Below are 12,266 nucleotides of genomic sequence, written 5' to 3' on the forward strand. Positions count from 1 at the left end.
TGTCACCTCCGTCCATCAGCCAGCGCCTCTCCCACCTCTCAGGATGCCTGTGCACCATCATGTCACCCTCTCCAGAAGACGCTCTCATCCCACACATCGACAGAGTTTTCACTACTCCTATAAACTCAGGTTCTCTTGAACCCACATGCTTTAAACCCAATCTCAGGGGAGGGGACCCTGCCATCCCCCAGCAGGTTTCCATGTGCCAGGGGAAGGATCAGCTCAGCCCCTCCCCACAGAGAGATTTTCAGGTCCTTCCCACACCCCAGAGGCCCCTGTCCCTGATGCTTTGCCTTACAACAGCCTTTTGACAGTGATTGTTATGAAACAGGAGAGCGAACACACCAGCCTGAAGTGTCTGTGTTTGAGATGATTTCCAAGTCCAAGGCCAGTGCAAGAGTAGCAGTGTGTATTTGTTTAGCATTGGTTTAACTGCAAAGGCCTGATGACCTTCCAGAAACAAAGAAGTTCCGCTCCAAGGGGACTTTCTGTGTCTGCTGCTAGAAACCGCTAGCAACTGCAGTTCTCCTGCTTGAAGAAAAAAAAAAATCCAGTTTCAGTTCACCAAGCATCTGTACAGAGCAGAGATGGTGGTAGCCTAGCAGAGAGCAAAGCCTGAGTCACAGGAATGGTGGCAAGCCCAGAGGAGCAGGAGCAGTGTCCCAGGGACCTCTCCAGCCTACCCTGTGAGGCCTGGCCACTCAGCCAAGCTAGGGGGTCACCACCCAAAAGAGGCCCACACAAGCAGTCAGGGAAGCATCAGAGAAGAACCTGAGGTTGGCCAGTGCACCCCATTCATTTCATGTATCAGAAACTGAGCCTCGAGATGGTAAGGACCTTGGCCAAAGACACGTGATCAGACTAGACCCCAACCCTTGACCTGTGAATTTGACTCTTGTCCCATGTTTCCAGTGGAGAGGGGCTTCAGTGCAGCTGGTGAGGGCCACCAGCATTTAGGTCCTCTGACCTGGCCTCTCACCAAGGAGATGGTCACCTCCAGTCCGTTCATCCAGCGGCAGCTCACTGAAGGCCCAGAGGTAACCAGTGTCATAAAGAACTGCCAAAGAAAGGGGCGGGTCATGATCTACTGTGTGCAAGATGTTCTTCAAAGACCTTGCCTTAGGGTGGGGATCCTAGACGTAGAGCCTGAGACAGGATTCTTGTTCAGGCAGGGAGGGTAAGAATGGTCAGGGAAGGGCTCTAGAGAGGGAGAGTGGCAGGAAGCAGCACAGGGCAGAGACAGAAGCCAACAATGTTCCCCCGGGAGAGGAGATTCAGTCTGATCCCTTTGTGTGGGCAGTCATTTGCCAGAGGCAGCCCCCAGGCTGGGCAGCTGTAGGCCATCAGCAGCCCACACTCACAACCACTGGAAGGTGGCTGGGCTGGGGCTCTGCGAGCATCACAGCAGGTGTCTCCACCATGGGCATGATGAGAAAGGTGAGGCTCAGATGTTAAAGAGGGTTGGGCACAGTGGCTCACGCCTGTAATCCCAGCACTTTGGGAGGCCGAGGTAGGTGAATCGCCTGAGGTCAGGAGTTCAAGACCAGCCTGACCAACATGGCAAAATTCCATCTCTACTGAAAGTACAAAAATTAGCCAGGTGTGGTAGCATGTACCTATAATCCCAGCTACTCGGGAGTCTGAGGTAGGAGAATCACTTGAACCCGGGAGACAGAGGTTGCAGCGAACCGAGATAGTGCCACTGCACTCCAGCCTGGGTGACAAAGTGAGACTCCACCTCAAAAAAAAAAAAAAAAAAAAAAAAAGTTAAGGAGGCCTTAAGGAGGGTGGAGATGGACACCGGGAGAGGGTTCCCAGACAGCGGGTGGAAGAGCCATGCTGTGCAAGCCGCCTGCTTCTGTGCCCAGGACTGGCCTTTCCCCTGGTGTTTCCCTCCTGGACTGCGTCTGTACTCCAGGAAATTTCTATACAGCCAGGCTGGGCAGGCCAGGTCAGGATGGGCCCTGCTGATGGGTGCGCCAGTCCTGGAGGGTGGGGGTGGCGGTGGCTGGTATCTGGGCCCCGAGACCTTGTCTCTACACTCCAGGAGCTTGCCTAAAAGGAAACCCCCGTCATTGTCCTCCCGGCAAGCAGCAGGGCCAATGGAATGTCTGAATCAAAGGCCCTCCTTGAAGGGCAATGGCAAAGTGGCACTGGGTGTGACAGCAGATGCTGACCGCCTGGGATCTTGCGCACATGCAGTTTCTGATTAGAGTCTGGGGTGGGAATTGCAATTGTCGTTAATAACTCCCAGGTGACACCAACGCTGCTGGCCTGGCCTCTCCCTGCACCACCTCCACCCCGTCCCCGTAGCAAGAGTGTGGGTCTGCTGCCTGGAGTCCATCGACCTGTCTTCTCGTCTCTGGTTTTCCTCTGCTGAACAAAACCTTCCCGCTCTCAGCACGTGGACTCTAGGTGCAGCCGAGCCCCCTCGGCCATGGGTGTGCGTGTGACAAGGCCTTTCAGAACCCTGCACTCCCCTGGTCACCGAGACGGGTCTAGTAGTGGGCACTAACCCAATTCAGGCCAGCAAGAGTAGGCCCTCCGCTGTCTCAGATCCATTAGAGAAGGACTGAAGCTGCCAGGCAGAAGGCTGAGCTGCCGGCTGCTTCTTCCTGGCTGGGTCCGTGTGACCATCGAGTCACTGTATTTTTCATTTAGACGAGCTCATCATTTCCTTTTTTGAAATCTGAGTTGAACACAGAGCCCTGCCTGATTCACTCCCAACATCACCCACCCATGTTTCAAAGGCACAGTCCCTAAGTTCCTTACTCGAAGGACCCTCCTGGCTGACAGAGGCCGTGGAAGAAGTCAAGAGTCAGAGGGTGCAGCACAGGGTCACGGTGCCGAAGGGAGCCCACCGCACTCCAGCCAGGCATTCCATTGACAGGAGGGAAGTGACTTACCCAGGTCTCATGGCCACCTGGCAGCAGGCAGGACAGAGGGTCAGCTGTCCAGAGCGCTCTGCGAGAGGCGGACTGCAGCCAGGTCCTGCTTGGGGGTGGGGGGGCCAAAGAGGGACAGTAGAGTCTCTGTGCTGCGCTGTGCACTTGCATCCTTTACACATCTACTTGTTCACTCCTCACAGCTCCATAAGGAAGAGAAGCAGGAGGGGGACTAACATCAGGAGGGGTGTGTGTTTGGCTGAGACCTCCCGTTGGAGATGGACCAGCACAGAGGCCTGGTCTCCTGACTCAAGTACTCTTAGCGGTCCACTGCTCAGGCACTGAGGGAACTGTCAGATGCTTCTCGGCAAGTCTGGCCTCACCGTGGGCTGAGCAGGCAGCAAGGGCTGCAGCCCCTGTATCTGTTAGTTGGATGCAAAGAGAAGTCACTGTGCAGGTGCCGGAAGCCTACAGCAGCTCATCACTGAGGCTTTCATGTGTGTCTTCTAGGGTCTTTGGTTACCAGGCAACCTTGAAACACAATTCCTCAAGAGATGATGGAGGCAGAGACAGAGGCCACCACCCTGCTCCCCACTAAGCCCCAAATGACCACTCCTTACACCAGCTGATGTCGAGAGAACATTTATTTCACTCAGGCAGCTCCCGCAGGCGTCAGCGACCTGTAGAAATATCCAGGCTGGACGACCACTTCTGTGCACTCCTGCAGAGCCGAGGGGAGGGGTCCCTGATGCTCCCACTTTCCCAAGGAGATAAGAGCCTGAGGCCTCCGACATCCACTTTTGGCCCAGGGGAGCCAGCCCACAGCCCAATAAAAGGCACCCTCGAGTTAACTCACATACCCTCTCCCCACGTGCACTGCCCATTACCGGCCACCGACAAGCTCCGGCGCTTGAGGCAGTCGACAAGTGTTTCCTGAGAGTTAGAAGCCCAGTTCGGTGCTAGACCCTGGTAGGGCTCAAGAGGAAATGACAGTCCCTTGCCCTCAGGGAGCTCACTGTCTAGTTGGGGACTCAAAACACACAGGAGACTGGAGCATCTGTGGGACAGCACGCAGTTTGGGGGCGGGGGCTCACACAGGGCCTGTTCGGAGAGGGAAGGATGAATGTGGGCTGGGTTGTTTGGGAAGCCGGGCCCCGTGGATCAGAAGGGCTTAGCTGGGTAGAGAAGAGGAAAGGGGACGTGTCCGAGCAATACAGGGGAAGGCACAGAGGCAGGAATGAGCACAGCACAGTGATGGGCAGAGGGGGACACAAACTGCACCATTAGCAGAGAAGGAGTGTGTGTGGAGGTTTCCTCTAGGTCAGCCAAGGATCAGAGCCGGATTGGAAGCTCCTGGGGCTGGGAGCACCTTCTCATTCTCGGATCTCCCCCTGAGCATTCCGCTATTCCAGGATGAGGCATACAGTAGGATGTAAGAATGTATGATCCAAACGGCATCGAAGACAGCAAGACTCCAGTGCAGGAATCCACAGGCTGCCCTCCAACCACCCTGACCCAAACCCATCCCAGCCCTGGTCAGTTTTGCCTTTTCTGATGTTCATTCTGGGGAAGCAAGTGAGAACTTGTGGCTTCCAGGCTGACTGGTTCAGGTGTGAAGATGGGAGGAGTCCTCTCCCTGCTGCCAGCCTGGGCCCTGTTCCCTTCAACTGCACTGCTGCACACTCAGAGAACACACAGAAAGCTCCTCCACCGACCTCTCCCCCTGCCCAGAGCCACAGGCACCAGGAGCGAGGCCCTCACCCTCTTCCTCCCCAGCCCACTGGGTTGAACACTTGGCCAGCTGGGAGGCACCGCTGACTGGGCTTGGTTGGTGGAAGCAGGATTCTTTCTCCCTGGGGCAGACTCAGGCCAAACTCAAACTCCCACCAGCGTCCACAGCAGTCCAGCTTCCCCTGAGACCACACAGTGAAATCAGAGCCCAGGCCAGGAGCAAAGGGCTCCTTTATGGAAGCCAGCGGCCAGTCAGGCAAAACAAGAAACACAAAACCAGAAGAGAAAATCTAGCCCAAGGGACCTCTGCCAATGTCTGGGGAAGGGAAATGAGGTTCCAGAAACCTGATGCATCATTCTTTAGGTCTGGGAGAAGGGACTGACTAAAAAGGTCTCCTCCTCGGAATTCTTTATTCCTGAACAAGGGAAGGAGGCTTGGCCAGGGGGAGGGAGGGGCACTACTTGTACAGTGGCCTTGACTCGGGGCTCAATGTGTGACAGGTAAGGAAAGGGCAGCAGGTGAAGTCCTCAGGGCTGAGGAGTCCAGGGATGGGTTTCATTCAGGGAGTCCAGTGGCTCCTGAAATTGCCTGGGGTTTTTGAGTCTATGTCAGTTACCTGTCTTCCTAGGGAAGGTCCGTAACCTTCATCAGATTTTCCAAGGGCTTCGCGTCTCCAAAGTGCTAAGAAGCACTGCTCAGAAAGGAAAATGGGCCGGGCGCGGTGGCTCAAGCCTGTAATCCCAGCACTTTGGGAGGCCGAGACGGGCGGATCACGAGGTCAGGAGATCAAGACCATCCTGGCTAACACGGTGAAACCCCATCTCTACTAAAAAATACAAAAATCTAGCCGGGCGAGGTGGCGGGCGCCTGTAGTCCCAGCTACTCGGGAGGCTGAGGCAGGAGAATGGCGTGAACCCGGGAGGCGGAGCTTGCAGTGAGCTGAGATCCGGCCACTGCACTCCAGCCTGGGCCACAGAGCGAGACTCTGCCTCAAAAAAAAAAAAAAAAAAGAAAGGAAAATGAAGCCTGCAGGTTTCATTCACATCTGGCAGAAGGTTTTGCCTCTAGAACCAGGTCGGCCACCAACTTGCTGTGTTAGCTTAGACCAGTCACTTCCTGTCTCTGAACTCTAGCCAAGTGGTGGACCAGGTGGGAGCAGAGAAGCCAGCTCTCCACACAAGCAACATCCTACCACCAGTGGCAGACAGTGGGGGCCTGTGACCAGGCAGCCAGGATGAGGTCTGCCCCAGCTGCGATTCCCACCAGGCCTGGGGAATCTGTCCACCAGAGCTTGGAATCTGCCACCAATTCCAGTCTCCAACCAGTCACCTCCACTGGTCACCGCAGTGCACCTCTTGAGGCAGGTCTTCTTACTGGATGTGCCCTCATGCCCAGGTGCAGTGCCAGCCAGGCCCCCACGGCACCCCATTCCTGGTCTCCATGTCCAGATGGGTCCTGCACCTACCGGGTCATAGGATCCTGCCCACTCCGCATCTGTCCACAAAAACAAAGAGATCAGGATCAGGTGTGGTGCCATGACATGGCCCTGCCCAGCCACCCCTCTGGGGCTAGGAGGGAGCGATCAGCTGGCCTACCCTGCATCTGTCCTAGGGCTTGAATGAATGCTCTTTGTCCCCTACCCAGCACTGCAAGGATTACCAATCCCATTTACAGATGAGACACCTTGGGTTCAGGGCATTTTGGTGACTGACTCCAGGTGTCCCAAGTCCCTGTTTAATTTCATCTTTGCCACCAATGCTAGTCTACAGCACCTGGGAGTAGAAGGGAGAGGACAAACAGTCTCTGAGGAGCCATAGCCACACAGCACCGAGGACAGGCAGAGGGGGGCAGTGGGGAGGGACAAGTCTCCAGCACCCAGCACAGGACTGAACATGCAGGTCCGCTCGAAGACCCAGCTCCCTTCCTCCCAAACCACTCCCAAGGATGCCATGTCCCCTTCAAAAACCCATACCACCCCTGACACCCCTGCCCCAGCTCCTATCACGTGGCCCCAAATCCTCCCTGCTCCATCGTCCACTTTTTAGCAGTGGAGCTAAAAGGTTCTGGGATTCAGAAACCAAAACAAAGCCCTGGTTTCCACCCACTGTACCACTAAGTACCAACTGTGGTGTAGGCAAGCTTGGCAAACCTGTTTCCTCATCTGCCAAAAGGCTGAAGAGGCCTGTGCCTCAGAGCGCCAGCTTGGAATCACAGGTCCTGGCTGCCCTCTTTCTCATTGCCAGAACTTGGCCAGGCCTCTTAGCTGGGGGCCTCATGTTCTCTTGCCCAGATGACCCAAGCCCCTCGAGGCTCCAGATCTTCCCACATCAGTCTGCCCTCACAGTGCCGCTGATTCTCCTCCTAAAGCCTAAGTCTGAGATCATAGCACTCATCTCTTTAAAAATCTCAGGGTCCCCGCCCCCTGACCACGAAGTCCTCTGTAGGGCAAACCTCCCCTTGGGACACCTGGAGTCAGTCACCTTGACTGACACCGCCTTGAAAACACCCTTCTACACACTTGCTCTTCCTAGAACAATTTTATTTGTCCCCATGACCTGGTTCAAAGCCATCAAACTCCCCTGGGTGACAAAGAGAAGCCAGTCACCCTTCTCGGTCTCACCCCAGAGCACTTTGTAGGTTGGCCCCACATCACACACCGAGTGTAAGCACCCCGTGACAGGGCCTGCGGTCCTCATGTGTGTCTCTGGGAGAGCCCCGCGTGGCACAGTCAGTGGCACATGGTGTGGCAGAATCAACTAAGGCTCTGTGCACCAGTGACCTCACCCTCTCTCATCCAGTAGCTGCGATATATCCCAGCGAGGAAGAGCCCCTCATCTATATCCCCAACTTACAGATGAGCAAACTGAAACATGAAGTGAAATGACATCTCAAGGACAGCAGAGAGTGTGTACAGGAGCCAGGAGGCCTGGGGGCTGAGGTTGGGCGTGGGGATTGTGGAAAGTGGCCCTCTCCAAGTCTCTTTCAACTCTGACATTCTGGGGATGAAGATCCGGTAAGCAGCTTGTCACAGAGAAACCTACAGCCCAGGACCCAGACCGCCCCACCTGCCATCAAGAATTAACACCACCCACCCCACCCCCACCACCCCCAGCCCTGAGAGGGGCTCTGGCCAGCCCCGCAGGTCTCACCTGCTCTAGGCCGGATGGGCCAGAGAAGGAGAACCATGGCAGGAGACCGAAGCAGCTGTGCGCAGCCAGCCAGACGGTCCCGAGGGAGGAACGCAAGGGGGCGGCCGGAGCCTGGCGGCGGCCCACACCTTCAAGAGCCCAAGCCAACGCTGCCCCTCTCCCGGGATCCCATCCAGAGAGGGAGCTGCGGCCCAGGGCCATCTCCAGGGGTCGGGGACGCACGTGCGGGGCAGGAAGCAGCAGTCGGCAGCAGGCCCCGGGCGCATCATAGCACGCGTCCTAAGTGGGCCGCCTGGCCCTCGGGCCCGTGGCCGTGGCTGCGCTGATGGGTCTTGAGCGAGCCCTCGCGCGCGAAGCTCTTGCCGCAGCGGGGGCAGAAGTAGGGCCGCCGCTCCCCGAAAACGCCGGGGCGGCGCGGGTGGGGCGCGGGCATGCGCGCGTGGGTGCGCTGGTGGTTGAGCAGGAAGCGCGACTCGCGGAAGCAGCGGCCGCACTGCGCACACTGGTGCGGCTTCTCGCCGCTGTGTATACGCTGGTGCGTGAGCAGGTTCTGCTTGAGACTGAAGCAGCGGCCGCACTCGGGGCATGGAAAGGGCCGCTCCCCGGTGTGCGTGCGCTGGTGCACCTCGAGGTTGTGCTTGACGCTGAAGGCCTTGCCGCACTCGGGGCACACGAAGGCAGCCGCGCGGCCCGACCCGGCGTGTGCCTTCTGGTGCCGCACCAGGCTGGGCTGCTGCGAGAAGGTCTGGCCGCACAGCAGGCAGCGGTACGGCTGCTCCTCCGCAGGGTGGTGGATGACCAGGCCTCGCTCGTCCCCCAGACCCTCCTCCCCGTCCCCCGCAGGGGACCCGCCCCCGGAGGACGCCAGCTCGGTCATGGGCACTTCCAGCTGCAATCACCAGTCCCTAGGGAGACAGAAGCGGAGGGTGGGGGGGGGCGGAGAGAGGGGTCGGGAGACCCGAGAGTTAGCCAACCCCCAACCTCACCTCCCACAACCTCCACCTTTCGCCCCGTTTTGTTTAAGCTCAAGTTCCCCTGCTGGGAATTGGTGTTCTTCCTCCACTGCCTTTTAAGTACGGCCTACACTCCTTTCAGGCCCTTCCCAAGGGCACCTTCTCCTAGAAGCCTTCCCCGACCTTTCCACCCCAGGCTTACACCATGTGACACAACCATGTGGCCCTCACTCATCACACTGCACAAGGGTCAGTCATGCCACCTCTGTCCCCCGACTCCCAGCACCTTAAGGACAGAGCTGCCTTCTTTCAACCCCAGCACCTAGCACCATGTCAGCCAGCCACACAAGACACTGGACAGATGGTGATGATTTTCAGTTAGGAGTTTCAGTTTCAGTTTCAGCTAGGATTTTCAGTTACCTTCGTCTAGATATGTCTTATCACTCCAACCAGATCTCAAGGACAGAGGGAGGTAGGGAAGTGCACCCCAAACTTGGAGAAAAGGGTGGGATTATCAGTGATTTAGAGATATTTTTGCGAAGCTTAAAACAGGAAACAAAAACACAACCCTGTAAACTTGAAAGTGACCTCAGTTAACATTAAAGGCAGCAGCTCTTTGTTTATCAAAATGAGGCATGTGTTCAAAAGGTTTCCAAGTCACTGAACCAGGGTGTGGGCTCCCAGGGGGACTGGTCTCAGTGTGATTCCTCTTGGTATCCTCACAGCAAAGCCTGACCCAGGGCTGAGCAGCACACTCAGTGCCCAGCCAACACCCCCAAACCCAGCTCCCTTCATGCTGGTTCTCCAAAGGATCCTCTTCCCAGGGTACTGTATTCCTCTTAAATTGTTTCCCATTGTCCTCACAACAGCCCTGAGAAAGGGGTGGAGCAGGGTTATTGAGCCCCACTTTAAAGTTGGGGAAACTGAGGCTCAGTGAGGTCAACATACTTGCCAAGGTCACAGAGCAAGGGGAGCCTGGACTAGGCCTTAAGTCTCCTGCCTCACTGTTGAAAGCTCTTTTCAATGTACTAGCTGCTCAACAACTAAACACTCCTCAAAACACACACACACCCACCCCCCACTGCCACCATCCCAGCTGTCACAGAGCCATGCATTCCAAAGGGCCACTTCTCCTGTAGAGGTACTGTCTACCGCCACTACTCCCACGAACCCCCCCCCCCCCCCGCAAAACTTGGGCTCCTGCAGAGCCCTAAGGCCTGTCTCATCCATTCTCCCCAACCCCATCAGGGAAGCGGACTGAGTGTTCCACTGGACCTCCCCCAAGGCCTCTCTTCACTTCCAGCCTCAGCCAACCTATCTGCAGAGTGAGGTCTCAGAGCCACCTCCTCTGTCTTCCCTACCCTCGAGGCCAGGGTGGAACTGACACCCTGGGGAAGGAGACAAGTCCTACTTGCAAGAGACCCCACCCACAAGTCTTTTCCACAGGCAACTGCACTGACATTTGCAAAGACAAATCATCAAAGTCCCCTTGGCCAATCTCAGCCTGGCCCTGTGACTGGGCAGCCTCCTCACTCTCCCCAGTTATACCCCTGACTGAGGCCCCGCCTGCACGTCGAGAGGCCCCCCGTCTCTCCCCCAAGTTCTTTCATCCCATGCCACACTCACAGCCCAGTTGAGCCCCTGCTCCTCCGGTCTCCGGCCGCAGGTCTTTTCTCTACAGTCTGTGCTGCTCAACGCAAATACGGTAACTCTCCCGCAGCGACTCCCGTGCCCCTTCTCCCCGCCCCCATAAAGACAGCAAGCCTCCCGCGACGTTGCTTTTATCAAATAGCTGCATTAATCGGGAGAGCTGACCCCACCCCACCCGACCTCACACACAACCTTGCCAACTTCTGCGGCCTGAGCAACCCTGGAGAAATATGGTAAACTCTGCGTCGCAACCCCACCCCCACGAAAATACGTAGGCCTCCACCCTGCTGCCGCAACCCACCCCGCCCGACTGCAAGCCCCAGCTCCCGGAGGGAATGAATGCAGCCCACCCCCAGTGGCCGCAGCGCCCCCCGCGGAACCACGCAACCCTGGATAAATACGTAATTAAGTCGCGGCGCTCCCACTCCCGGAAAGGACCTGCGCGGGACCCAGCAAATACGGTAGCGCGCCCGCAGTGACCCGCCCTCGAAGGTCCGGCTCTGGCCTCGGTAAATACGGTAACCTCTCGCCGCGGCCCCAGCGCGGCCCCGCGCGGACTCACATGGCGCCGCCTCCCGAGCCCTCCGTCTCCGCTGCAGCGCCGCAGTCGCCGGCGTCGCTGCAGCCGCACAGCAGCCCCGTGAGGCTGGGAGGTCTAACTCTCCGGCAGCTCGGCTGGCGGAAAACGAGGCTGCTAGCGCTGCGCCCGCGCCCGAGCGGCGACCATGCGGGGGCCGGTTCCTGGGCCTGAACGTCCGATCCGCCGATCCAGACATTCCCCCTTTCGGGATTCTCTGAGGCCCGCATTCGGCCTCATCCCTAAATAGGCACCATCCCTATTTTCCTAATCCCAAGGCCAGGCCCACAAACCGCCCCCAGCGACCAGGAAAGAGGGTCGGACGGAGACGCCGGCCTTTCCGCGAGTAACATGGACTGAGCGCCGGAGCCCGGCGGCGGAGCGGCCCGGGGCGAGGGTTTCAGGACTGGAGACAACAGTCAAAGGGGCCGAATCGGGGAGCTGCCCTCGCTGACAGTTTTGCTGAAGTCTGTCTGACTGTATGGCCTGGGTTATATCACTAAGAGTGACCAGAGGGAAAGGAAGAAGACATCTGGTCCCTACTGACCACACCTCCTCAGAACGGAACCCGCAGTCAAGCCAGAGATATCCCATAGAAGAGCAACTTAGAATGTCTGAAGTAGCAGCGGGTGTGAGAGGGCAGAACCAAATTACAGCTTCCAGCTGCCATTTAATGATAATGTCCCTTAGTTGGACATAACTTGCCTTTTACAAAGCCCTTTTCCATGTATGATCTCGTGGAAACCTTCCAATAACCATGTGCACCCTAGCTTGTGTGGGTATAGCTTGTGTGGGTATTAATATTATCCCATTTTATAGATAGGAAAATAAAATTGAAACACAGAGTGGCGGCCGGGCGCGGTGGCTCAAGCCTGTAATCCCAGCACTTTGGGAGGCCGAGGCGGGTGGATCACGAGGTCAGGAGATCGAGACTATCCTGGCTAACATGGTGAAACCCCGTCTCTACTAAAAATACAAAAAACTAGCCGGGCGTGGTGGCGGGCGCCTGTAGTCTCAGCTACTTGGGAGGCTGAGGCGGGAGAATGGCGTGAACCCGGGAGGCGGAGCTTGCAGTGAGCCGAGATCACGCCACTGCACTCCAGCCTGGGAGACACAGCGAGACTCCGTCTCAAAAAAAAAAAAAAAAAGAAACACAGAGTGGCTTCCTCCAACACCCACAGCTCTAAGTAGCAGAGCCCAGATTGGGGACACGGCACCGTGACCCAGCTTGAGTTCCACTGCACCGCCCTGGGACTGAGACACTCAGACATAAATAGGGTGTGACAACAGGGAAGTAAAAACCTGGGCCCCAGTGAGAAC

At 57.1% G+C, this 12,266-nt stretch overlaps 1 protein-coding gene and 1 long non-coding RNA gene across 7 annotated transcripts; both read right to left on the reverse strand.

Moving 5' to 3' along the window:
- Positions 1–3,511: 3,511 nt before the first annotated feature.
- LOC139362689 (uncharacterized) lies at positions 3,512–7,705 on the reverse strand. Of its 3 annotated transcripts, none has more exons than XR_011621856.1 (2): positions 7,470–7,705; positions 3,512–6,111 (listed from the first exon to the last, which is right to left on the reverse strand). It is a non-coding gene; the product is annotated as an uncharacterized lncRNA (long non-coding RNA). The 3 variants fall into 3 exon arrangements; XR_011621857.1 differs by having other exon boundaries at positions 3,512–6,389; XR_011621858.1 differs by having other exon boundaries at positions 6,213–7,705.
- Positions 7,706–7,895: 190 nt separating this feature from the next.
- Positions 7,896–11,018, reverse strand: LOC139362688 (gastrula zinc finger protein XlCGF7.1). Of its 4 annotated transcripts, none has more exons than XM_071094270.1 (2): positions 10,932–11,018; positions 7,896–8,671 (listed from the first exon to the last, which is right to left on the reverse strand). In XM_071094270.1, the coding sequence occupies exon 2, from the start codon at positions 8,641–8,643 to the stop codon at positions 8,032–8,034; it is 612 nt and encodes a 203-aa protein (XP_070950371.1). In that variant the 5' UTR covers positions 8,644–8,671; positions 10,932–11,018; the 3' UTR covers positions 7,896–8,031. The 4 variants fall into 4 exon arrangements, with proteins under 4 accessions (XP_070950371.1, XP_070950370.1, XP_070950369.1 ...); XM_071094269.1 differs by lacking the exon at positions 10,932–11,018 and adding an exon at positions 10,808–10,925; XM_071094268.1 differs by lacking the exon at positions 10,932–11,018 and adding an exon at positions 10,771–10,925.
- Between the last annotated feature and the right edge of the window lie 1,248 nt (positions 11,019–12,266).

This window comes from Macaca nemestrina, chromosome 4 (genome assembly GCF_043159975.1).
Source record: "Macaca nemestrina isolate mMacNem1 chromosome 4, mMacNem.hap1, whole genome shotgun sequence".
NCBI lineage: Eukaryota > Metazoa > Chordata > Mammalia > Primates > Cercopithecidae > Macaca > Macaca nemestrina.

Excerpts from the sequence above, each read along its gene's own strand:
- LOC139362688 (XM_071094270.1), bottom strand. The coding sequence starts at position 8,643 with ATGACCGAGCTGGCGTCCTCCGGGGGCGGGTCCCCTGCGGGGGACGGG.